The sequence below is a fragment of the Danio rerio genome, chromosome 4, assembly GCF_049306965.1.
Source record: "Danio rerio strain Tuebingen ecotype United States chromosome 4, GRCz12tu, whole genome shotgun sequence".
NCBI classification, from domain to species: domain Eukaryota; kingdom Metazoa; phylum Chordata; class Actinopteri; order Cypriniformes; family Danionidae; genus Danio; species Danio rerio.
The window spans coordinates 5,958,674-5,986,446 of NC_133179.1; the positions used below are offsets into that span (position 1 = coordinate 5,958,674).

At 35.2% G+C, this 27,773-nt stretch overlaps 2 protein-coding genes across 2 annotated transcripts in view; one reads left to right on the forward strand and one right to left on the reverse strand.

The window, feature by feature from the left end:
* LOC101884942 (soluble scavenger receptor cysteine-rich domain-containing protein SSC5D) overlaps nt 1–27,773 on the reverse strand; it is a 105,295-nt gene that overhangs the window by 57,203 nt on the left and 20,319 nt on the right. Inside the window, exons 3-7 of the mRNA XM_021475421.3 lie at nt 20,892–21,185; nt 17,164–17,260; nt 11,326–11,488; nt 9,285–9,522; nt 9,059–9,204 (exon numbers count right to left, since the gene is read on the reverse strand). The gene's annotated coding sequence lies outside the window, so the exon portion shown is untranslated. The remainder of the gene's footprint in view (nt 1–9,058; nt 9,205–9,284; nt 9,523–11,325; nt 11,489–17,163; nt 17,261–20,891; nt 21,186–27,773) is intronic.
* si:dkey-14d8.7 lies at nt 1,037–3,775 on the forward strand. Its single transcript, NM_001044836.1, is given in 5 exon segments — nt 1,037–1,121; nt 1,210–1,288; nt 2,017–2,205; nt 2,277–2,429; nt 3,671–3,775. Coding segments are annotated over 5 exon segments (522 nt in total). The 5' UTR covers nt 1,037–1,066; the 3' UTR covers nt 3,717–3,775.

Below are 27,773 nucleotides of genomic sequence, written 5' to 3' on the forward strand. Positions count from 1 at the left end.
TTCAGCCATGAGTCACAGAGTGTGTGATGTTGAAGTAACACAAGTGTTGGTTTAAACTTGCTAGGAATTATTTCTTTCTTTGTGTTCAGTGAGCAAATACAATGTTTGATTTAACTACTTGGTGGTTGTCATAAACGTTTTGATTTATTGAATTTCTTCTTAACATCATTCCATCATCTATGTCTATATTTATGACAAGAAACAGTTACCTGCACTCAATTAACAATGAAACACAAAAATTACCAAGAAACTAACTGACATATTAAATTTAAAAGCGACAAAAATATATATGTATATTTATTTGATTTCAAAATAACACTACATCGCACACATATAAATAGAAAATTGAATAGAGTTTGATAGCACTCTATTGGAAGAACATAGAAAGTTCATCTATTGACCACTGGCTGAAAGATTTGACATTACATTGCACTGGAAAGAATCACCTACAGTATGAAGGGCAAATTAAAGAAGTACCATAAAATTTGGGATTTGTTTATACAATTTTTGGAACATAACTATACAATGGCACAAGCAAATACCTCTCATGCTTCGGGTTTATTGATTGATATATGTATATGTGTATTTCTGTATGTGGAGTATACAGTATATGTTTTTCTTTGCCTAAGCCCATGTATAACAATACAACTACCCGTTCAACTAAATTAGGATGCTTTGGGGGAGGGGGGAAGAGTTAAAATGTAAAAAAAAAAAAAAGTATTTTCATGCTAAAATCCAAGCGTTTTTCAGCAATAAAGTAAAAAAATAAAAATAAAAAAAGATTTTTCAATAGAAATTGCACGATTACAAATAATGCTTGTGCTTAAAATGAAAACTCATCATTAAAAACAGATGCCAAACCTTTTTCATGTATTTAACTTGCTTTTTTAACATCAGTGAGAATTCACCTTAAAATGGTGAAGGTCAACACCTGTTCAAACATGATGAGAACACACTTGTTAAATAACCGACCGTATGATACATCAGTGACCATCAGCTCTGAGCTCTATATAAACGCTGCACGCTTTTTCTCATAGATCGTCTCCTAATTTGACTTGACAACATCATGCAGAGAGCTGCTGTATTTCTGCTGCTGACCGCTCTCTTGGCGAGTGGACAGGGTGAGAAGCTTTTTGAACGTTTTTTCACTTCTTATAAATCAATATATAGGCTTGTTGTGAAATACTCTGTCTGAATCCATTCCCACAGAATTACTCTGGGAAAATGCCTATGATCAGCCTCTAGACTTTACCTGCCCTCCAGGACAGTCCATCTCCTATATAAAGAGGTGAGTGAGTGGAAAGCAGATACTTTGTATTTTGTTGAAGAAATACAGTATATGTTTAGCTGAATTATGAATAAATTTAAACACATAATAGATTTGCATTGCAGCAAGTTATATGGCATAAATTATTCAAGTTAACTGGAACATACTGCTTAAAGCTCATTTTATAACTAGTTAAATGCTAAGAAATGATTAAATTTCGTAAGTTATTTTGGGAATTTTATCATTGAATATTGTTAGAATACGTTAAACAGTGTATACCATTGTGTGCTTAAAAATAAAGACCAGCTAAATTTGTGTTATCACAAACGTTCTGTTAACATTACTGAAAAAAAGGTTTGCTAACTTTGGTAGAATGTTCACTGAAGTTCTGACATGTCCCTTGATTTGGTTTGGAACTCAATGCTCAATTTAAAGAGTGCTTGAGTTTACAATTCATTTACAGAAAGTGAAATACAGTACTGACAGTAAGTTCTTGTATATAATTTATCTATTTACGTCTATTCAATTACTTCAGGGTTGTCCAGGGTGTCCTGGAGAGTTTAGCTCCAACCCCAATCAAACACACCTGAACAAGCTAATCAAGCTCTTACTAGCTATACTAGAAACTTCCAGTCAGGTGTGTTGAAGCAAGTTGGAGCTAAGATCAGCAGGACACCGGCCCTCCAGGACCGACTTTAGACTCCCCTGAATTAATCCTCACTGTATACTTTCATCCTAATAAACCAAAGCCAACATCACAATCATCATGAGGACCGGATGTGGGAGTTTGGCTGTAAAGACACCTTTAGCTCTGGTGCAGACTGTTTTCTGTCACCGTATGTCAATGACTTCGACCAACAGTTCACCTATGAGTGTCCAGCACACCACTTCATGTCAGGAATGAGCAGCTACCACAACAACAAACATGAGGACAGACGGTGAGCGGAGATTTTCTTACTAATTTTGACATGTGTCACCTCAGGTAATCTTGTGACGTATCTTTATCCAGGTGGCAGTTTCACTGCTGTAGAGGTATTGGCCAATGTATTGCTGAATGTGAGTGGACGACTTATGTGAACTGGTTTGATGAATACTTTCACTGGACTGTGCCCAACCAAAACTACCTGGCGGGTGCTGAAAGCTACCACGAGAATAAACATGAGTAAGTATGGCTACCCAAAATATTCACTCTAAATACTGACAGGGTGATCAGCTGATAGGGTTCCTTCTATCCGCTTGCTAATTGAATAAATATATGGACATATATAGTTAAAGTCAGAATTATTCGCCCCCCTGTTTATTTTTTTCCCCAATTTTTGTTTAACAGAGAGCAGATTTTTTTTTTCAACACATTTCTAAACATAATAGTTTTAATAACTCATTTCTAATAACTGATATATTTTATATTTGCCATGATGACAGTACATAATATTTTACTAGATATCTTTCAAGACACTTCTATACAGCTTAAAGTGACATTTCAAGGCTTAACTAGGTTAATTAACTAGGCAGGTTAGGGTAATTAGGCAAGTTATTGTATAAGGATGGTTTGTTCTGTAGACTATCGAAAAAATATATAGCTTAAAGGGGCTAATAATTTTGGCTTTAAAATGTTTCTTTAAAAATTAAAAACTTTTTTTTTATTTATATTTTGGGAAATATTTAAAAAAGAAAAAAAAATTCAAAGGGGGACTAATAATTCTGACCTCAACTGTTTACACTCTCAGAAATAAAGGTACAGGAGCTGTCACTGGGGCATGTAACTTTTCAAACGGTACAAATTTGTACCTGAAGGGTCCATAATGATACCTTATGGAGTCTATGGTGTAATTGAAATGGCTTTTAGTTTATGAATTTTAATAGTCATTATACAGAAATATTAAATGGTATATATACAGTGTATGGATATGGTAAATAAATATATAGACATGAAGCTGCTTAAAAATAAATATATGGACATGATCAATTTCACAAAAACACCAGACTGCAGAGCACTACAAATAGCCAATCTGAGTTGTATAATAAAGATTAAGTGCCACATTTAATAAATAAAGCGAATTACTACAATTACACAATTTTCTTGTAATTGCACTACGGGAAAAACAAGGCATCGACTGGAGTAGAATATTCTAAGAGTGATTTTTTAACAGACTTTTAAAGCCAAGAGGCCATTGCAGTGGTTCAAGGTTTTAGTGAATCTGACACTAATAATTCCAAACAACATGTGTACATGTGTACATTGCAGTATTTTCAGATAATTCTGTCATTTACCCTCTGAAATGTTTTTTTTATTTAAAAATTAATAAAGGTTTTTAGTAGACAATGATTGTGCTAGAATAAAAATGGCATATAAAGAAAATGCATATTTCAATACTAATGTGATGTTAATTTTATGCTTTTCAGAGACCGCCGCTGGAGGTACAAGTATTGTACGAAAGTGCAATGCTGAGACTCTCGCAAATTCCCTCAAATTCAAATACAATAAATCTGAGTTGCACATCTGAATAAGTCATTTTCGGTTTATGAAATAATGTGAACCGTAGTGATTCATGATTTCTTCTCTTCTGGAAGGGATTTTCAGAGACTTGAAGATCCATCAATAATCTGCATTTTAATTCACTATAAACTGTATTATTAATTCACATGGTCAATGTCAAAATTAATGTTTGCTTTTTTGATTAGTGACTTAAAATGTGGCCTAATTACACCTATCCAATTATCATCTTGAAAATATGACTGTAAAAATATAAATGACAAAAAATAGGAATTGTCTAGGTTACAAATGGGCAATTTTACCGTCTTAAAAAGATGTCATTTCCTTTGTTAATATTTTATATCTTGCATGGAGCTCCAAATAAATCAGAGTTGCCACTGTGATCCATTATAAATGTTGCATGAGTTAAAGATTTGAAGGAAGAACAGCTCATTTTAACCAGTCAAAATGATTCCGCCTATGACCACAAAGTGGCAGCAAATACTAAGTTTGCATTGAAACAAACAGTGTCACATTATATTCTAGTGACCTAACTACTAAAGCACTCCTACTGTAATCATTTTATCAGCTGCATTGTTGCAGTTTGCCTGCCCTCCTTGCCCTTTTCCTGGCTTCAATTCCTCATTGAGCTGCTTCGATTGTCCTCCCTCTCCTTTGAGTCTTTTCAACTGACCTTGGCTGGGACTTAATATTTAGCTTGAGGTCACATGGCTGTAGGAAACAAACTAACAAACCCACAGTGTTATTGTGCGCACTTGAGGAAGCAGAAATGTCACAGATGGTTTTGGTGATGTATGTCTAGCAGGTGGAACGTGGGATAGACAGGGCCGGTTCATGGCCATAGCATATCCGTCTGAAACAGGGCAGATATCCTCACACACACACACACATTCACTAAGACTAAACGTTTGTCAGTGTGACCGGACGCATTATAAACAGCAACATCAGCAGAGACTGAGAGAAACACGTGATCATTACGTACTGTAGAAAGGTTTAGAAAGGTTTTCACTTTATATTAAGTGTCCTTGGCTGATATGCAGTATTAACTATTTGGTGCATTGCACGCAATTTGTACATGCATGTTTTTGCATTGCACATATTTAAAAAAATACCTACAGGTAATTATTATTAGTATTTATTTATAAATATTTTTAAGGGGGTTTCACCTTTTATTAAGATAGGATAGTGGAGGACAGACATTTTCACCAACAAATGGCAGTTGTCTTTTACCACAATAATTCTCATATATTTAAGAAAGTTTATGATGTCTAAATTGAATATATATTAATTGGCTATATCTACTATGTACTTACATTTAATTAAATAATATGGTCCAATGGGACGGCATAGTGGTTAGCACTGTCGCCACAAAGCAAGAAGGTCGCTGGTTCAAATCCCGGCTCGACCAGTTGGCATTTCTATGTGGAGTTAGCATGTTCTCCCCTTGTTAGCGTGGGTTTCCTCCAGGTGCTCCGGTTTCTCCCACAGTCCAAAGACATGCGCTATAGGTGAACAGAATAAACTAAATTGACCTATGTGTATGAGTATGAGTGTGGCTCCCAGTACAGGCTTGCGGCTGGAAGGACATCCTCTAAGTAAAACATGCTGAAATAGTTGTCGATTTATTCCGCTGTGGTGATCTCTAAAATACAGACTAAGCCGAAGGTAAATGAAAAAAGAAATATGCATGGTACAATGCAGTTTTAAAATAAACACCTGCTTGTATTTAATCTATATTCGATATCTGTACTTACAGTTATTTACAAGTGCACACAACCCTTACAAAATAATCCTCACTTAAACTTAACAGTTGGGCTGGGCAAATTGGTCTAAAATCTAAATCTGGATCAATTGAACATTTTAACTTGATTACAATTAATGAATGTTTATTTTATTTATTTTATTTTTTGCCCATAGTTCAGTGACAGATTTTGGACAGTAAATATGCTCACATATTAGGAGATTTTTGAATGAAGGGCGCATTACTTGATTTTTAAATAACTGAAGGAAACACACTATCTAAAACCAACACCCTCAGAAATAAAGGTAAGTGAGTTGTCACTGGGGTGGTACCTTTTCAAAAGGTTCAAATTTGTGCCTTAATGGTCCATATTAATACCTCAAGGGTACCTTACAGTTACTAAAAAGTACAAATGTGTTCCTCTTAAAAATGTTTACGCACTAATATATACATTTGAGGTACCAATATGGACCCTTTCAGTACAAATGTGCACCTTTTAAAAAGCTACCATCAGGGTGACAGCTCGTGTACCTTTATTAAGTGCATGATTATTTATTGAACATCAACACTAAACAACTGAAATTAAAGCACACATTGCCTAAATAACTTGCACTTTTGGAAACAAAATTAATTATTTAATTGTTTTTCAAAATAAGTAGTATCTCTTCTAAATAAAATAGCTTTATTCTGTAAATAATACTTTAAAACAGTACATTTCTTTTTATTTTCTTTAATCAATAATTGTAACAAATCTCTGACACAGCTTACAATCATCATCAATGTAGTGCAAAGTAAGTCTTAAGAATGGGTCCATCTTGATACTTGACCAGAGATGACCACAAAAGTATAGACGAGCCTCAGTCTAACAGAGGAGGAAAAGTAATTGAAAAAATTGCTCTGAAAAAATTTGATCGATTATAGGTTCTGAATGTTCTGATTAATCGTCCAGCCCTAAGTAACAGTTCCACCAAACCTGACCCCTATCCCACCTAAGTAGTACAAGAAGTATTTTGCAATGCAACCTGAACCCAATAAGTACAGTACATTGCATCTATTACATTCCATTAACATTACATCTATTTTCTGATTGTATTTAAGCTCACTTAATATAAAATGTCTTTTAAAAGAGGCAATTCTGGTGGCAAAACCGATTTGCGTCTTTAATAAAATTCAGCTTTTTTTCTCATTTTGGCGTGTGTTTGGTTCCCATGCTTCTGCTTGTCTTTTCACACGTCTCAGATATCGAGCTAAAAGTGAAACATCTCTCATTGTCAAGGTCTCTCGGGGGACTGGGGGAGGAGGTGTTAGACAGAGAAAGAGGGGAGAAAACGAAAAATAAAGAGGAGAATAAAGGAATAGATGGCAGCGAGGGAGGGTGGACGGGGCGGAAAGAGAGAGAGAGAGAGCGATAGAAAGAGGGAGAGAGTGTGTCCCTGCCAGGACTCACGTAGACCCACAGCTGCAGAGCCTTTCTGATCCCAGTACCTCCCTTCACCCCTCCGTCACGCTCCCAGAGCTCAATATGAGTGAGTGTGTGTGCATGTGTGTGTGTGAGAGAGAAAGCGCCCTTCTATTTGTAGGTCAAGCTGTTTAAATAACCTGATTGTCTGGGTGGCACCAAACAAACTCAGCAACCGACATGAGTGGCCGATTCTCAAAGTTACACTACACACCACATCTATCACACACTGTATATACATGCAGAGCTGGGTTTTACATGACATCAGACCATCCCTTAATGCTGTATTCTGATTGGTTGCTCCTTTGGTCTTTTCTTTACGGGATTTGCTGTGATTGGTTGCTTGTTGGCTTTGTGTCTCTTATTGGCTGCAGCTTAACAAAAGTGACTTCTGGACATCATCAGAAAATAATCCAGTAAATGAGGATCGAGACTCTGATATGATAAGTAGAGGCTAGTGTCTGTTTATTAGCCCATATATTCATGGACTTAAAGTAATGGAAATGTTAGCTACAGAGTCTTATATGGAATTAAATGGAAATGGCTTTCAGTTTATGAAGTATAATGGTTATTATACAGATATATTTGACCAAAGACTGACAATTGAATTGAGTTAAATGGATGGTTCATGCAAATAGGACGATTCCATCATCCCTTCTCACCTTTGTGTTATTAATGGTTACTTGCTGAAATAGATTTTAAGAAATGTTTAAATGAAACCTGTGACATTTTTGTCCCACTATTCGAAAAGTTCCTAAATGCACCATAAAACTAATCCACATGAATTATGTGGTTTAATCCAAGTCTTGAGAGGAAAAATAATCGCTTTATCCAGCTTATTTGGCAAAGCGGAAGTATAGTAAGCTATTTTCTGAACGTGTGAGACTACATAATCAGAGAAGAAGAAAATGCATAAAATCAACTCCAATCCAGTCTGTTTATGGACACGATAATAATTGCAATAAAGTTTGCAGCATTGTGCAACATACTGAACTGTTTTTGTACTGCAAAATTAATGATTAGTGGATAACATTAAAAGCAGTGAACATTCAAGTTATAAAAATGTATTCTGTAAGATATAATTTGTGTTACAAAGATGAAAGATTCATGGTTTTGCAACACAAATATGAGTAAATTATGGTTTTTATTTTTGGTACAAAACAAATCTTTTTAGGAAAATAAGCTTTATAGTATAGACCCAAATGTGTTATATACTTATACAAATACATATATATGTACACTGTTAAATCATCTTTCTTCCCCTTTCTCATGCTCGGTTTGAACAGCAGCACATTGTCTTGACTATGTCTACATGCCTGAATGCATTGAGTTGCTGCCATGTGATTGGCTGATTACAAATTTGCGTTAACAATTGGTTGAACAGGTGTACCTAATAATATATATATATATATATATATATATATATATATATATATATATATATATATATATATATATATATATATATATATATATATATATATATGTATATATGTATACATGTATATATATATATATATATATATATATATATATATATATGTATATATATATATATATATATATATATATATATATATATATATATATATATATATATATATATATATATATATATATATATATATATATATATTCATAACCCTGGAATGCTGACCTAAAGTTTTTAGTTTTAATTCAAATGTAAATGAAAGCTGAAAAATAGTATTTTTCCACAATGATGCCTCTTATACACCATCTTATTATCTTTTGAGAGATGCCTGTGTCATTGTTGGTCGAAAAAAACCTTGCTTATTAAACAAAAGTAACTTTAAGTCAGAATTTGCCAGGGGTAGGAATAATTTTGTGCTTGACTTTCTATATGTATATTTTGTAATGTATAGAATTGCATTTTGATCCAGAATGCAAAAGTGTCAACAGATTTTAGAGATCTGTATACAAGTTTTTACAGATTGTATTTCAAGGGGTTACGTTGGCATGTACTTAAAACATGTATTTTAAGCTTTATGCAATGATAAAAGTGTCTATTTTGGGTGCTTGCACATCCTCGCACATCTGAGTTAACAACAAACCAGCTATAATTTGTGCACACGGTACCTCTAATTAGAGAGCAGCTCAATCTCCATTAATCAGCTTGGGTGTGAGAGCTGGAACAGAAGACGTCTGCTAAGAGGTCATCTGGACACCGGTCAGATGCATTAGAACATTCTGTGATCAGGGTCTTCAGAGAAAACCAGAATGATCTGAGAGACAAAAGATCAATCAGAGGAGCAATAAAAGAGAAGAAACTTCTAACACACTCATGACTCATCTGTAAGATCACCTGTTAAATGTGTGCACAAACGGCAGCAGTTTAGACGTCTGATATTTGAAAGCATGCACCGAGTCCACTATTTTTAGCCTGGGTGGTAATTTCAAGGTTTCCTAAGGAGAGCCGTCTAACATCATCTTGGCAGCGGGTGATTCCAGCTGGCTGTCTGGGAGAGCTGGTGATTCTGACATTGATAGGCTCCTACAACAGTGGGGCATCTGATTACACATTGTCTCAAAAGATCAGAAGTCTGTGTGAGAAGAGAAGATTCATTTAGACGCGTGTAATTGACTGGCAGTCTGACTCATGAGTTTTTCTTTTGGTAATGAATGACTTTATTAAAGTCACTGCGATTTTTAGTGTAGCTTCTAAAACCAAATATAGATTTCTAAAGCTATCTGACGTTAAAAGAACTGGTATTGTGTTGTTTAAAAATGAAGATGAACTTGTCTTGAAAACTTGACACCTTTTATTCATTCATTTTCCTTCGGCTTAGTCCAATATTTATCAGGAGTTGCCACAGATGAATGAACTATTCCAGCCAACTATTCCAGCATTTTAGGCAGCGAATGCCCTTTCAGCTGCAACCCAGTAGTGGGAAACACCCACACACACTCATTTTTCATACACTACGGCCAATTTAGTTTATTCCTTCATTGATTCATTCCCTTTATTAATCAGGGGTCGCCACGGCAGAATGAACCACCAATTTATCCAGCGTTTGTTTTACACAGCGGACACATTTCCAGCTGCAATCCCAGTGGGAAACACCCATACACACTCAGTCACACGTATACTCATACACTATGGCCAATATAGCTTCTTCAATTCACCTATACCACATGTCTTCGGGGAGAACATGCAAACTCCACACTAAAATGCCAACTGGCCCAGCCGTGGCTCGAACCAGTGACTTTCTTGTGTGTGTGATAATAATAACAACACCAACAACAACAACAATAATAATAATAATAATAATAATAATAATTCCTTTATTTACATAGCGCTTTTCTAGACACTCAAATCACCTCACACATTGGGGAATCTACTCATCCACCACCAGTGTGTCGCATCCACCTGGATGACGCGATGGCGGCCATATTGCGCCAGACCGCACACCAGCTGATTGGTGGAGAGGACACAAAGTGATGAAGCCAATTATGATATGGGGAGAGTTAGAAAGCCATGATGGTCAGAGGCCAGTGGCCAAATTTGGCCAGGATGCCGGGGTAAACCCCTAATTTTTTTTGAAAGACATCCTGGGACTTTTAACGACCACAGAGAGTCAGGACCTTGGTTTAATGTCTCATCCAAAAGACAGTGAGCCTCTCTATAAAGACAATTTTTTAACCTCTGTGGCGATAGACAATAAAGTTTATTGAATAGAAAAAAGTTTACTGAAATAAAAGTATTTTCAGTTTGAAAGAAATTGCAATTGTTTACCTAGGAAAATGTAGTTTTACCGATTGCACTAACCGCTAACTGTAAATCTGGAGAAATTTGTGTTTCATTATATATTCCAAAACATATAACATTTAGAAATTAAACAAAATCTTTTAAAGTAATTAACAAACTATCATCAGTATTACACTTGGATGCTTACAGTTTATTGAACTGGATTTTTTATTTTCAGTTTGAAAGAAACAGCATTGGTAATTTACTTTAAAAAAAACAATAATTATATTATACTGATAACAGATGACTATACATTGTAAATCTTGAGAAATATGGATGTCATATATTCCAAAACATATAACATTTATAAATGACATAAAAAACAGTAATCTAACATATCTATTGATTCATTTTCCTTTAACTTTGTCCCAGATTTATCAGTGGTCACCACAGCGGAATGAACCACCATCTATTCTGGCATGAGTTGTAATCTAACAAATTATCCTCAGTATTGCACCTGGATCTGTAACCACTGTTTCCCCCTTTCATTGTTTGATAAACCTGATATGAGTGACCATGTGATTGATTTTAAGGATATAATTATCACCTGCCTGTACAGAAACTGTGAGAAACTCTATTTACTGTAAGCCACACACACCTTCAGTATTAGATTTCGTTTTTTGAATGGATGTGCTTTGCTGTGTTTCTCTGTGCAGCTGGTTCCTTTAGCGACAGCAGACATGGCAAGCTGCACGTTGCAGCAGCGCTGAGCTCAGCCAGTCACTGAGGCACAGTGCCAGACAGTCAGCTGACTATACAGCCTGAAGGAGAGAGAGAGAGAGAGAGAGACAGTAGAGAGTGAGAATATAAAAGATTCTTATAAAAGAATCATTGTAAATATACTGATTATTATTATTTATTATTAGTTTTATCCATAAATGTTGATTGTTAAATGTGCAGTTTATTTTGATTTATTATTATTATTTTGATTTTATTTTTTCATTTAATTAATATTAATTTATTTTTTACTACTACTAATATTTACTGTGTTTACTGTGTTTTTTATATTTATGTATGTTCTTTTTAATGTAAAGTTAATAAATGCTTTGGCAATACATTTGTAGAATTTGTCATGCCAATAAAGCAACTATTGAATAGAATAGAGATCGATTGAGACATTTTACTCTAACAACAATCCTTTAATTTACAACTATTTTTAACACATTAATGAAAAGTAAAAAGTAAAAATGGAGTGAAATAATGTACACAATCATTTACCAATCAAACTAGAGTTTCCAAACAACCATTATGACTAACTTCCCAGAAACATTGATAAACACCATTTAGAGTGTATTTTATTTTAATGCTGGATTTTATAAGTTCCTTAAACACCAAAATAACATCAGTGAACCCCAGGCCAATCAGCTTTCTTTTTCATGACAACCAAATAGCCAGGTTTGCTTGTCCACACATCAAATTTAATAAAATATGGACTTGCATCTAGTTAATGTTGTATTTAGGGAAAGAGAGAAAGAGAGAGCGAGTCTATGAGAGGATATAAGTGGCTGAGAGTTGTAAAGGGGAAAGAGAGAGAGAGAGAGAGAGAGAGAGTGAACGAAAGACTTTGTAAGGGCCAAAAAAACAAAAATGGCTTGGAATTGAAAGAAAGAAACTGAGAGGGGGACTTTGAAAGGGTGGAGAAAATGAGAGAGTCAGAGGTCACAAACTATTAACATAATGAGGCATTTTGTGCGATATTTAGCAGATCCAGTGAGAGAGCGAACTGACTATAGCTGGCTGATACAAAATATGGAAATAGACAGCTGAATACATTAAATATTTTACAATGGCCTACTTTGATTGTCTGCAATTGGGTTTGCAAATTTGAAGATACGTTATTAGTAGTATATAGAACAGGGGTGCCCAAACTTTTTCCTATGAAGGGCCAAAAACCAAACTTGACTGATGGTGGTGGGCCAAAGATAAACATACCAAAATCAACTACATTAAAGTTGCCATGGGTAATTTGCTCATTTATTTAATATTTAAAAATATTACATATAAAAATAAACTAGAAATCATTGCTTTATATTAACTAATGCAGTATATATATATATCTTCAATTTTTTTTAAATGAACTTATTACAGCTAAAAACAGTCACTAATGTCTTCTTCATTGTCCTCTGTCCATTCATTTACAAGATTTAATTTAGTTTTTTTGTTTTTTTTGTAGCCTAGCAATAAAACAAACAAACAAAAAATGTTACGTTAAATTACAAATTACGATTTCTGTCAAAAGCATTCACCCCCACCCTTCCCATTATTCTCACTCTATTCTCAGATGGGATGGTGGGCCAAATTAAAGATTACCAAGGGTCAACTTTGGCCCGCGGGCCCTAGTTTGGGCGTCTCTGATATAAAAAAGACAAGTAGATCGGTAGACAGTTAGACAGATGGATGGATGGACAGTTAGATGGATGGACGGACGGATGGATGAATGGACGGATGGATGAACAGACAAACAGATGGACGGTTAGATAGACTGATGGATGAATGGACGGGTGAATGGACAGACAAATGGACGGATGACAGTTAAATGGATGGACGGACGGACGGACAGACAGACAGATAGACGGATAGACAGATGAACAAACAGACGGACAGATAGACAGACAGTTGGATGGACGGACAGTTAGATGATGGACAGACGGATGGCTAGATAGATAGACAGATGGATGGATGGATGGATAGACGGACGGTTGGATGGATGGACAGAGGGACTGATGGACGGATGGCTGGCTGGATGGATTAAGGTTGGATGAATAAATGAATGCATGAATGAATGGATGGATGAATGAATGGATGGGTGGATTAATGGAAGGATGGATAAATGGTAGGATGAATAAATGGGTGGGTGGATGAATGGATGGATGAATGGATGGGTGGATGAATGGATGAATAAATGAATGAATGAATGAATGAATGAATGGATAAATGAATAGATGGATGGGTGGATGAATGGATGGGAGGATGAATGGAAGGATAGATGGATGGATGGACGGATGGATGGATGAATGGATGGATGGATGGATGAATAAATGAATGCATGAATGGATGGTTGGATGAATGGATGGGTGGATGAATGGATGAATAGATGGATTAATGAATAGATGGATAAGTGGATGGATGGATGGATAGGTGGATGAATGGATGGATGAATAAATGAATGCATGAATGGATGGATGGATGGTTGGATGAATGAATGGATGGGTGGATGAATGGAAGGATGAATGGATGGGTGGATGAATGGATGGATGGATGAATGAATGGAAGGATAAATAAATGAGTGGACGGATGGATAAATAGATGAATAGATGGATGAGTGGATAAATGGAAGGATGAGTGGATTGTTAAGATAAATGCCAACTTCACTGTTTCAGATTACATTTGTGAATTTAAAAAAACCTAAATTGTCATTCTGTGCAATGATCAAGACTTTGATCTTATAGTTACATCATTGAATAAATAAATACTGAGTTCTAAAATATATTTGTTTACTCGGAGTGTTCAAATTTGTGTAAAAGGTCTAAGTTGTATTTCTTGATGGTCTTTCAGTGTTGCAGGATCTATAATTCATTTTAAAATCATATAAAAACACTGACAGTTATTTGAGGGTCTGTGAAACTATCAAAAAGCACCCCGAGGACAGTATAGTGCTGTAGCAAGTGAGTTTATTGCTGTTAAATAATTGATTATGCCATGTTTTCATGGAGTGGTAACCTAAAACTGAATAAAAGCTGAAGTAGAAGTTTTGTTATTCAGTGTAATGTTTTTGGCAGTCACTGCGCTATAAAATCTCAGTACCCCACCGTGTTATCCTTGAATTACAGTAACACTGTACAGATAGCACTCAGATAAATGAGGAATGCTTAGCACTGACGAATCAGTGTTAAGTCCATGGACACATCAACTACCTTTATCTGTGTCTGTGTGACAGCTGTTTTCTCTAGCCTCACACTTTCTCACAGTTTTCATTCAAAATACAAGAGGGAAAATGCTTTTTACATCATTATGTGCTACTTTTGAGAGATAAATCTGTGTATTACTGGATTTAAATATGGAAAATTTTTATTAAATATAGATTAAATGTTCGCATTTTATAATAAGGTTTCAGTAGTTAATGTATTTACTAACATGAACTAATTATGAACTATACTTGCACAGCATTTATTACTCGTTCACTGTAAAATCCAACAGTCAACTCTATCAAATTAAATCAGTGTAGTTAACTCAAAATTGACTGAAAGTTAATTCTACTCATTTAAAAAAGAGTTTTGGGTCCCACTTTATATTAAATGTCCTTAACTACTATGTACTTGCATCAAAAAATAAATACAATGTACTTACTGTGTTCATAATGTATTTGAGAACACTCGTGGTGCTTTTGAGTTGGGATAGAGGTTGGGTTATGGACAGGTTTGGTGGTATGGGTAGGTTTAAGGGTGGGTTAAAGTGTAAGGGATGGTCAACAGTGTATTTACAAATGTAGTTACAGAAGTTAATTACAGATGTAATTACATACATGTATTTAATCAAGCATTAGTACACAATAAATACATGTATTTACACAATAAGTACATTGTAACAAACTATTAATTCCTGTGTAAGTACATACTGTATTAGTTAAGGCCATTTAATATAAAGTGAGACAGAGTTATGAACTCAATGTTGAAGGTAATGAGTAATTAAATACCTCATAACTTCAGCTTAAACAAAATATGTTCACAGTACTTATATAGATTAGTTTTTTTAACTCAAATGGTTAGAATCAGTTGGTTTCCTCAAACGGTTTGAGTTGGCTTAACTTATTGAGTTTTACAGTTTGCTCAAGTTGCTTCGTTTATTTAGACTTAAGTTCACATTACTCATTAGGATTAGTTTTTGAACTTAATTGGTTTGTTGAAATCAGTTTCCTGCAATCAGTTTGAGTTACCTTAACTTTTTGGGTTTTGCAGTGTAGATCAACATTTACTAATGCATTATTGACATCTGAAGTCATGCTTATTAACATTAGTTCATGCACCGTGAGCTATGTTAACTAACATGAACAAATACTGTAACACGTGTTGTTCATTGTTTGTTCATATAAATCAAATATTACTCCTTGAGGATATGACGAATTTTTCAAAATTAGAGAATTTGGTGCAATTTTGCAGAATGTCTTTACTATTAATTACTATTAGTCCCAACACAAATTTAGGTTAACATATTTAGGTGGACTGAATATAAAACAATTAAGTTGTCCAAAAAATATATATCTTTCTACACATTTTACATACAGTGCTCAACATATAGTATAGGAAAATTAATACTAATATCTACTTCTCAGTGAATATGGGTCACATATATTGGTGCATTTAAACAAAACAGATTTATTAGAAGAATTTATTTATTAAAATAACATTTTTGTGACCGAACAACTTTAGAAATAGAAAAATTATGCATTTAGTTTTATGCAGAATATTGGGAAGAAATTACAAACTGCTAAATTCTTTGTTTTTCTTTTGTTTGTTTAATATTTTTTACCAGCATATAAATATGGGATACTAATTTTGGGCCGTTATCATAAGTTATTTCATAAGATTAGCTTCAGATTTAGCTTTAATACTGACTACTGTATATGCAGAAGTATAATTCTGTAAAGCAATATTCCTATAGAACATATGAATCCAAATGAGAGATTTGTGAGGGGTGTGCTCATAAATGTCAAGCACTGTTAGTAGTTTGAACAAATAGCAAAACCATTTTGTTTCGAGTGTAATGACTAGGCCTGTCATGATATCTATTTTTTGTTGTGAAGTATATTCCACCAAAATATATTTTAATAAACAATATTATTATAATTTTAAGACCATTTCTGCCACTTATTATATAATGCCAGAATGACAATATAATAGCATCATAATGGAAGTACACTATTCCAAAGAGCACATAATATTTTATTCTTAAGAATATTTCGTTTAATTATAGTCATTTTAACAGTTTAATAATCAGGCATTGGAATCAGAATGTGAAATGCATATCCTAAATAAATAATAATAAATATTAACAAAAAAGTGCAAGGGAAAAAGCAACCGAGGTTGCGATATCTGCTACCAGATCTATTTTTAGTTGTCAAACACCCACATAAAAATACACTATAGTTATTTTTATTAAATACTATAGATTTTTTTAACCATACAGACACTGACACCCCTGAAAGAGATAAAGAGATCAGCTAAAATGTTGCTAGAGTTGTTTTTTTTTATGTTTGGGTGATATGTATTGCATCACCTAAAATGACTGAAGTCATGTCCATGTATTGTGTGATAAATCGATTGATACTGATTATTGTGACAGGCCTAGTAATGACATACCTAAACAAAAGTCTAACAATTAGAATAAAATAAGTGGTCTCAAAATAAATAATTTATAAGACCTTAAGCGACCCTCTTACCTGTTTTAGCCAAAAATGTACATCCTATGCCCACCAACACTGGGATAATCTTTCCAAATCTCTTCGGAAATCCTTGGAGATAGCAGAAAAGCCAAATCTGTAACACAAATATACAAAAACCAGCACGTTACATGCATGTATGTATGCGTGTGTGACTCAAACATTTGATGAATAGCTGCTGTCAGATAGTAAGTCGACACAGTTGCACCGAATTAAATTTAATAACAGTGAACAATATGCATCCACCACTCCTCGCTTCGCCTTTAGAAGTCTTAGAAAATAGGAAACACAACCTTCCTTTGTCTTCGATGAACGTGCGTATGTCAACACCCACGCTGGCTTTGACAGCTTTTGGCTTGTTTGCTTATTTAATATAAATGTTTATGTTGGAAAAATTGGGGAATCTGCTCAGAAAGTGCCAGGAAAACCTGCGGGAGAAGGGAGTGGTTGAAGACATTAATCTTATAAATGTTTATACCCAAGCCTTTCAGGTCCCGTCTTGCAAAAACCTACTGTAAATATGAATTATATCAGCTATTGTTGGCTATCGTGGCCACGTGAGACTGAGGTTTTTCTGATGCGAAGCCAGAATAGTCTGGGAGGTGATCTCAGGGTTTGCTTCTCCAATAAATCAGAGTTTTCAATGGCACCCGGATGAACACGAGATCATTATTATTCTCTGTAATATGCGAACGGTAAAGGTGAAAGGATGTTCTATAAAGGCCAGTATCTGCTGACTGCTCTGACTGTTCTTTAAATAGCCTGCTGTCCATGATGTCCTGGTCACAATTTCAGTCTTTTTAAAAGCTCAACATCAACAACACTGTCACTGTCCCTGATGAAACGCACCTGTCAAAGCCGAGCCGTACATGATCTGCATCAGAAGCTGTGCTGTCTAATCGGTCAAGTACATGTAGGTCAAGGTTGCACGTCTGTTGCTGAACGTGTAAACCTGCCCGTCCTCTGCAAGCTATAAAAGTTGTAACTTTCCCAAGGCTATTTTTACGTCATTTATAGTCTGTATCAACGTGTCAATCTAACTACAGCTAATATGCAACACAAAATTAGAGTCAGAGAGGTTTAATATAGACAGAAAGCATATAAATTACAATTAAACAGTGTTCCTACACATTTTTGCAACTAAAATTTTAGGACTTTTCCATGACTTTTACAAAACTTTCAGGTGAATATTCATGACCTAATATTTTATAAAATGTCTACACGTGGTAAACAAGAAACAAAATTAAAGTTCAAGTTGATTACAGCATATCAATATGTTTTTATTTAGTTTTACATTTGCAAAATAGTTTTTGAAAAGTATTTTGCTGTCAGCGTGAATATATTTTAGAGATTTAAAATATAATATATTAGACATTAGGCGCCACGATGGCGCAGTGAGTAGCATAATTACCTCACAGCAAGAAGGTCGTTGGTTTGAGCCTCGGCTGGGTCAGTTGGCATTTCTGTGTGGAGTTTGCATGTTCTCCCAGTGTTGGCATGGGTTTTCTCCGAGTGCTCCGGTTTCCCCATAGACCAAAGACATGCGCTATAGGTAAACTGGGTAAGCTAAATTGTCTGTAGTGTATGTGTGTTAATAAGTATGTATGGATGTTTCCCAGTGATGGGTTTCAGCTGGTAAGTCGCCTGCTGCATAAAACATATGCTGGATAAGTTGGTGGTTTATTCCGCTGTGCTGACGCCTGATTAATAAAGGGACTTAGCCGAAAAGAAAATGACTGAATGAATGAATATTAGAGATTGTTTCTGGACACGACACTCAAAATGTTTCTTGAATTACAGTGAAAGCAATTAAAAGAGAGGCGAAGCCAAAACTGCAAGTTTTAAAAAGACGGCCAGCGCAATTGTATTTAAAATATACCCAATATTATCATCTCAAATATATTCAAGTACACACAGAGTTATTAAATAAATTTTCATGACTTTTCCAAAACATTTTGTGTTTATTTGTTTTTCCAAATATTTTCCAGGCCTGTAAAATGCCTTGTCAAAATCCCAGAACTTTTTCCAAGTTTTTTAGGACCGTGTGAATCCCGATTAAATTGTCTGCAATATTTAAATTATGGGTGAAATAAGCTTTAGCGTTACATATATATTTATTTAAAAATTTATCAACATCCATCATATATCAACATCTGACTTCTGCTTATTAAAATGGTTAAAAACTGTAGTTTTTATGCATTTATGCATTAGGCAGATGTGCAAGATGTACATTGAGCCACTTATTCTCTGCCGGAATCAAAAGCATTAAGTTGTTCTAACAGCTCATAGTAATGAAAGTGCAATGAAAATGAATGACAACAAAGAAGCACCATAAAAGTATCATAAAAGGAGAAATATTCAGGCTTCACATTTTCATACTGAAAGCGAAAGAACTCCAACAAAGGCATTATACAAGTAGCATAAACTAGTCCATATGAGGCTTTGTATTATTATTTAGCATACTGTGACCAAAAATTTAAGTATTACTCAGTGTAAATCTTGCACTTCAGCCCTCAAATCTGATTTGCATTCATGTGCATTCAAGAGGAATATTAAAAACAATTGTATGGAAAATAGTCACATGAATAGTCGGCATAACACCACCTTTAGTAAAAGATATTATAATAGAATTTTCATTTCTGTGCCAACTCTCTCTTTAAACTCTGTTGGTTTTTTGTCTCCAGTGACTTTTGCTCCAGAAAGCTTCTGGTGCAGGTAAGTAAACATGCACGTGCCATTTCCAACATACATACTCAGCCCACATACATATATTATCGATGCACAGCACAGGTCAAAGTGTACATTTAAGGAAAGAGAGACTTAGTGGAAATGCTCACACGCTTTCTGGGTGACTGTAATAAACACTGACAGTAAAAATTCTTTCTACTCCCATAGGGTTTATATTTTGTTTCTGGCTAAACTTAAATGAAAAGATATGCTTAATATATTCTGTAACTTTGATGCTAAAAAAAAAAAAAATTTAGTTAAAAAATTACTTGCTTCAGAGGTTTTTAGACCTCAAATTAATATTTTTCGAAAAAAAAAAAAAAAAAAAAAAAWTATATATATATATATATATATATATATATATATATATATATATATATATATATATTATTTTTTTAATTAATAATTTTTTTTCGAAAAATATTGTATCTATTATTTGGTTTATTTTTAAAAACACTGTTAACATTTTTTGTAAAATTACACAGTATTTAACTACTATAAACTGTATTTTACTGTAGGATAGTTATGCTGTACGTTACTGTATTTTAAAGTTGACTTGCTGTATGTTTTACAGTACAGTTATACAATACCGTAACTGCGTGACTATAGAGCAAGATAAGTGGTGCTTTAAATGTAAATACAGTATTTGATAATTGATTTACAGTCAGTTGCTGGTGAACTGCTGCCACTATGTTACTGGAGATTCCACAGGAAATTGTTTACGGTGTATATTTAAATTTGCGTTTTGCAAGTATATTTTTAACCGTATGAGCTGCCCCATTTTAATATACCTGCTTGGATACGCAAGGTAGCCAAACATTGTGTTGTGTTTGTATGACATTTAGCGGAGGTCTAAAAATCACAGGCGATCAAACAGACCCACCACATCAACCTTCAGCCTCTGAGCGACAACAGCAGCTTCATAACATACTAAATATTAACCCGCCAGAGAGAGATTTGTTACGTAATGCATGTATGTCAGTGAGTGGTTAATGTATTACCTATTTCACATCGCATCGCTCTTCTCTGTTAAACATCCAGACTGTCCATCTGGTTTCTTTCAGAGTTGGAGAGCGAGGCTTCATTCAGCACCAATCGTCCAGAGAGTTAGTCCGATTTAACAGCTAATATATTTTTGGAATGCTAAATCACTTCCAGGTGGAGTTTAGTGTACATTTCCAAAGTGTGCAGTGGACAGTTTAATTGTGCTGACGGTGTGTGTCCTGCGAATGTGTCTCAGCATCCTTCCTGCTTTATAGAGGACAGTACAGCTGACTCTCGGTCGGCCCGTGCAGCTGTGCAAAAACAAAAGAAAAAACTAAAATTAAAAATTGGTTAAATAATAATGAAAATAATTATTGATTTTTAAACAAAGCATAATATTAATTTCTGATGCAAACATAAGTACTTAATCAGATTAATGATATAATTTTTATAATATATTAATGATAATATTTATTTATATTAAAACAAATAAAGTAAGCATTTAATAGTATAGTCAGTAACGCCATTTCAAATCCTTGTTGATGCTAATGTTCACTCTTATTTTACAGAAGTCCGCTTTCAATACAAGTCTATTTCTCTCTATATTCTGTCATCTGTTACTTTATAAAATATGTTATGAGCTAAATATGTTTTATATTAATGAATTAGTAGTAGTATTAAGTATTATAATAATAATAATAGAAGTAGTGTTTGAAAAATGTGAAATGAGCTATTGAAACATGCTGAAAACGCTGTTATAATGAGTTGCCTGTGTGAAAAGTTCATATCACATATTTCTCTTTATTTATAAAACATTGTCCTTTTGTGAATATTAGCTAAAGTTTATACAAACAAGCAAAAATGATTTCATAGTAGTGATTTTATAATGAAGTTTATGGGGCAAAGAAGTGAAGATAAATGTTCAAGTAAACAATGATCAAATGAGACTATAGTGTCATAAAAGTTAGTCCTTTATTCAATGTTTTATATCCTGTCTATTCAACTATCACTATTCAAAACTTTTTTTTTTAGCAAGGATGCATTCAATTTAATTTGATTAAATCAGACAGTAAAGATAACTTTTATGTTGTACAATAATTCTATTTTGAATAAATGCTTTTCCTTGCATGTCATTTGAGTGCTGTTCCTTTGCATGTTTCTGTGTCAATAATCTTCAGGGTTTTACAAAAATATGTTTTTAAAATTATGAGGCCATTAAAGTAAAGATGCAAAAGGAAAAAAAAAATCAAAATAGAAACCAGTTCTTAAAGATATTTTTCAAAAAAAAGCATTGGCCCAACCCAATACTTCAAGTTGTATGTTGGCATCTGCTGAGGACAGCAGTCCCACTACTTAAACAATCAATTACAGCTTTTGTAGCTTAAATAAATTTTTTTAATCATATGCACATGAACAAAAAATATTTTTCTGCATATATCACTTCCTCAAAGACCTCTATTAAAACACTCTTTAAAATAAAAGTTGCAAAACGGTTTTCATGTAAGAGGGTTTTTAATGTAACAAAAAAACCAGGGATCTCCAGATCCGATCACGTGATCAGAAATTGGGCCCGATCATGCAGTTTCATACTTGGAATCGGACGTTACCTCCCGATCACAACTCGAATATATATTCATATCTCATTATTATTAACACAAAGCACAGAGTTCTTTCTTGACTTCAGTTTTGCTGACATCACTTTATTGCTGAAATGCTATTGGTTAACTGCTGGCAAAGTAGAACACGGAAGCAGCTTAACGGAGGTATTATAAAATTGATGACGACAACATTGCCATAGCAAACTGTGACATATGTAAACTTGGGATTGCCTGCCGGGCATTTTAAGTTGAGGTGCTGTTTGTTTTTATATTAGGTCCAAAAGTGAAGAATTGATATTATTTATTTACTTATTTTAAGCTATACCTCACAGTGCTCTGTTTGTTAACAGAGATGTTGAACATTAAAATAAGGTGAATTAAATAAAAAATAAGGAACGTTCTGGATCTGTTTGTTCGCTCTTTTTAATTTTTTTTTTCATGAATTAGAAGTATCGGATCGGGTTTCGGTATTGACTGATACTCAAAATCTAATGACTAAGGACTTGAGAGCAAAAAGCCTGATCAGGACATCCCTAATAAAATTTTATCCACCAACTACCACCAGCAAAAAAAAGTGCAAAGTTTGGGTTCTACACGGGCATCTTTTGGCATCTTGCCACAGGAGGGCGATGTTACTTTGTCAGAGACCCGTCCCTAAAGACAGCTGGATGTCTCCACATTGCCTCCTCCAAGCACTGATGAACGTTTCCTAGCCTTTGTGCCAGAGCGATGGCATGAGATCAACTGAGCGCAACCGCATGAGTCAGCTTAACAGATTTGAGCAGAACAGGATAAGCCACAGTCACTTCCACTGCTCAACTGCATCTGACCGCATCTTATCAGCACGGTTGGACAGTCTGTTAGCATCAAACTCTAAATGCAAACTTCAGCTGCAGTCGTATCCTAGCAGGATTTCCACTCAGTGCATTATCACATTACTCTATTGATTTTAAGATAGTAACACGGGTTTCCTAGAAACTTGAGGGTCTGTCGTCCTTGCTATGTTTAGGCCGTCGTAGGTCATCAACCAGAGGGGGAGGGTTTGTTAAAATGGGACGTTCGTATACGTGATCAGAAAGATATGAGCATACCAGGATACCTTTACCAAAAAGCCCAGCCAATCGGGAGGTGAATGATACTCTGCCCAGTCGCTGCCAGAGGATCAGTGGCATAACATTTAGTAGTGCTTGCTAAGGCAAACATCACTATTACTATTGCTCAAACTCCCACATGTTTAACCCTCATGATGTATCTGGGTGCATTTTGGCCCAAAAAAGACAAAATATGCTAAAAAAAAATAAAGGTAAATTAATGAAATGCATAGAATGATTATCTTGTTTTACAGAATACTGATGTGAATAAACTCAAGATTTCCTTCTCAACCAAAAATATCTGATAGAGTTAGAGACCAGAATATAACCTGGATCACTAATATCCAGCAAAAACTACATATTTTGTATAAATTAGGTTTGGTTAAAGCAACATTTTTAATCTAAACTGTTTCCTGGCTTGATATAAACCAGACTCAAATGTGTGCAGCACCCTTGAGATCATGTCTGAGCATGTGCACCAGCCAGCTTTTATTTTCTCATTATTGTTTCATACAAGAGCTTTGACACCAATTTGTTTACACAGGAACCCATAAGCACAGTAATTTTGATTAGGCAAACAAAGGTTCACTGTTAGGTTATGCAATGTTTGCTCAATTTTAAAATAATGACTATTTAAACTATCAAATGGGAGTCGTATTAATATAAGTACAGTATGTGAATACTAAAGGTTTCGATATGACTGTAAGGTTTGGCAGAAAAGCGTTTGGCCTTTCCTGAGCACTTAATTTGGAGTAACTACAGGTCCGCGTGACATGCTGCTCTGAAGTAATTGTTACATGTGGAAAATCTGAGTGCCATAAAACCAATCACATGACCCCTACCTTCATCCATGGCCAAATATTTGCAGTGCCAGGCCCTCTGGCTCTAATGGCTCAGTGTTTTCTTAGACGTGGGCAATGCGGTGTGTGTAAAATCCATTACTTCCATTATATTGAACACACAGCTCCATCGTGGATGAGATCAGAACTGATCTGACAACATCTGTCCCTCCACCAATTCCCAAGTTCTGGAAATGCTGGCACCTGTCGGTATTGTTCACTGAAACGGTGTAGACTCTACAGGAAACTAGCCGAGTCTGTATTCACACAGAGAAAACACTGACTGGCCACTTCATTAGGTGCCTGTTCAGCTGCTCTGTATTCAATCAGCCAATCATACAGCAACTTAATGCAGTTAGCATGTTATTGTGCTCAATATGATCTGCTGACGTTTAAACCGAGCTTCAGGATGTGGAAAATAATGTATTTTATAAGATATTGAATGTATTAACTGCTAGGGTAGTGTTGTAAATATCTGTTCCTGGAGGGCTGCTGCCCAACACAGTTTAGTTCCAACCCTGCTTTAACACACTTACCTGTAGGTTTCAAACAAACTTAAAGGACTCAATTGGTTCAAGTAGGTGTATTTAATTAGGGGTTGGATCTAAACTCTGCAGAGCTGCAGCCCACCAGAAGCTGAGTTTGACACCTGTGTGCTACGATTTCACACACAACCAGCTTTAGGGTTTACAGAGAACAGTCAAAAAAAGAAAGAAAAGGAAACATGATAACATCAATTCTATGCCCCAAAATGCCTTATTGATGCAAGAGATCAGAAGATAATTGGCAAACTGATGAGAGACAGTTAACACAAACAACCACTTGCTACAACAAAGGTCAGCAAGAGAAGAAGGGGATTGTCTTGGCACATGTTGAGGCCTTTTGTAGTATTGTATTGTATTGTAGCCGACCATGTCCATTCCTATTATGATCACATACTCATCTTGCCATATTGCTACTGTTGGCAGGATAATATCACGTTACAAAGCTCAAACCATTTTAAACTTGTTTCTTGAACATTCACCAAACTCAAATGCCCTCCACAGTCACCAGATCTCAATCAAAGACTATAAAATTTACTCGTATAGTTTTGAATAGGAAAAAATGTAAGCCCTGCCTTCTAGTACAGGAGCCAATCATTGATTGGTATTGACTGATGATTCACCGGGGAAAAAGCTCGGACCAGATGTGACTTTCAGCAGATTTTGTGTGATTCGAAGATTTAGCAACTGGACACTGGATTTTTCTCCCCATACACTTCCACTCATACGCAGGCGAATGCGTCAGACTAGAAACGCAAGCTTGTGCGACAAGTTTTGCAGTTTGTTGCGTTGCAAAGCTCAAGCTTGGAAACTCTGACCTGCGAAATTGCATCACTTGACTGTGTGAGATCAATCGAGGATCAAAACATGACCTCCCTGGACAGAAATGTAATATATGGACCAATCCCTCGCTTATTTAAACGTCTAATCATCTTGTTTAATCCCGACCCTTTTCACAGTGCCATACAACTTTCGCATACTCAAACTCTAGTGTGGCCGCAGCTAAAGAGACATTATTATTTTTATTGGTGATTCCTAATATGAAATTTAATCGTACGCTTGCCAAGCATTTTATGAGAATTTGATGTTTCTGCATTCAAACAGAAAGACGGCCGCAGACTATGTACTTATGCACTTACACACTCAACAGCAGAGTATATGTATGTAGTGTTGTCTCAAATGGAGCACTCATGTTTTTTTACTGAGCAGAGATTCAACCCGTTTCCCTGATGACGTTTGACGGTTGCCAAAATAGTGAAATAAATGACTAAACTACCAAAAAATACCTGCAGTAAGTATTACCGCATTCTCCATCGGGAGGCGCTATAATCCCTCTCATAGAAGAATTTCGCTTTCACAATCCAAAATAAATAATGTTATCCAACTTGTGCGCCAGATAGCTTCGTCCCTTCCGCTACGTGAGCAAAGCAGCGGTCGTTGAGTGCGTGAAGTGTCCAAAATTACACACTTCATTTTATCGGTCAACTGAGTGCATCATCCGGGTAATTAAAACGCACTTATTATTTTTAGAGTTTTCAGTGTAAACGCACTACTTACACTATTTATACAACAAAATGGCGTAGAATAGTGCATGAGTATGCTATTTGGGACGCACCTCCTGTCTCAGATCAGTAGAGCACCTTTGGTATGTGCTGGAAAAAGAGATTCAAATGTGCAGCCAAAAAATCTGCAGCAACTGCAAGCTTTTTCTCAATATAGAAAAAAATTTATTGAATCGACTGTATGCCACAAATAATTAAAGCAGCTCTTAAGGGTCAACCCAATGCTAGGAAGTCTTGCCTAATAAAGTGGCTGGTGAATGTATAGACTGTAAATTCCAGACATTAATATCAATTTTGAACTCTTGAGCAAGGCGTGCTGACAGTTGTGTCAGTTTAGCATTTCTGTCATGTAGAAAGCTCACAGGGACCGGGGTCATCCTGACACATGTGCAATTTCCCTTCCTAATGTGCCAATGTGTTGCAACTGAGAGATGGGAAAAGCTCGAAAATAGTCCAGGCGCTGTGCTGGACTTCTGGGTTTCAACAAAAAGTGGTTGTAGATTCTGTTTAATTAAAATTGGGTCCACAAAACCAACTCATTATTCTTCTAGATGTCTGACCCAGGGCTTTCTGGAAGTGGTGTTTTGAGGGGAGGCAACGCAGCTCACCTCACACGATTCTCCGCCATGGTCTTGATTTGGAGACCAAGAAAAACTAAATCTATCATTGCGAACACCTTCAAGTATCCAAACACTTGCAACATCAAGATGTGAATTGGCCTCTTTTTCAAGCTAAACGGCTCAGTTGGCGTCAAACCTCTCTTTATCTCTCATCCATCAAAACTATCAAAAGGCCCACAGCTGCAATTGGTTAATAATTAGTCCAAAAATGAAATAAAAAACGATGGAATTCATTTAAATCACATGACATCTCAAAGAAATTTAATGTCTATCAGATGGGATGATCACGTATAAGATTTATGAAGGGTGGTTAAGTCATTTGGTCTTGTTAACGCACCCCATCCAACTAAAACACTCACCTCCACAATGTAAAAGCCAAATAATTATAATAACTCTCCATCTATTGTACAGGGAAACATTCAAAGAGTCACGAATGTGAGAAGACAGACAGACTCTTGCTCAAAAAGATGACAGATTCTCAGGATCTCTTTGAAACAGTGGGAAATATTTCATCTCTGTGACAGCCACAATTACACATATTTCTATTTAAGGACATTTGTATGCACAGGAAAGCTTTTCCACTGGAAGACTAAGACACACAAAACTCCTTTAAACTAACCAGGGAAACCACACTGACTCTTTTTTTC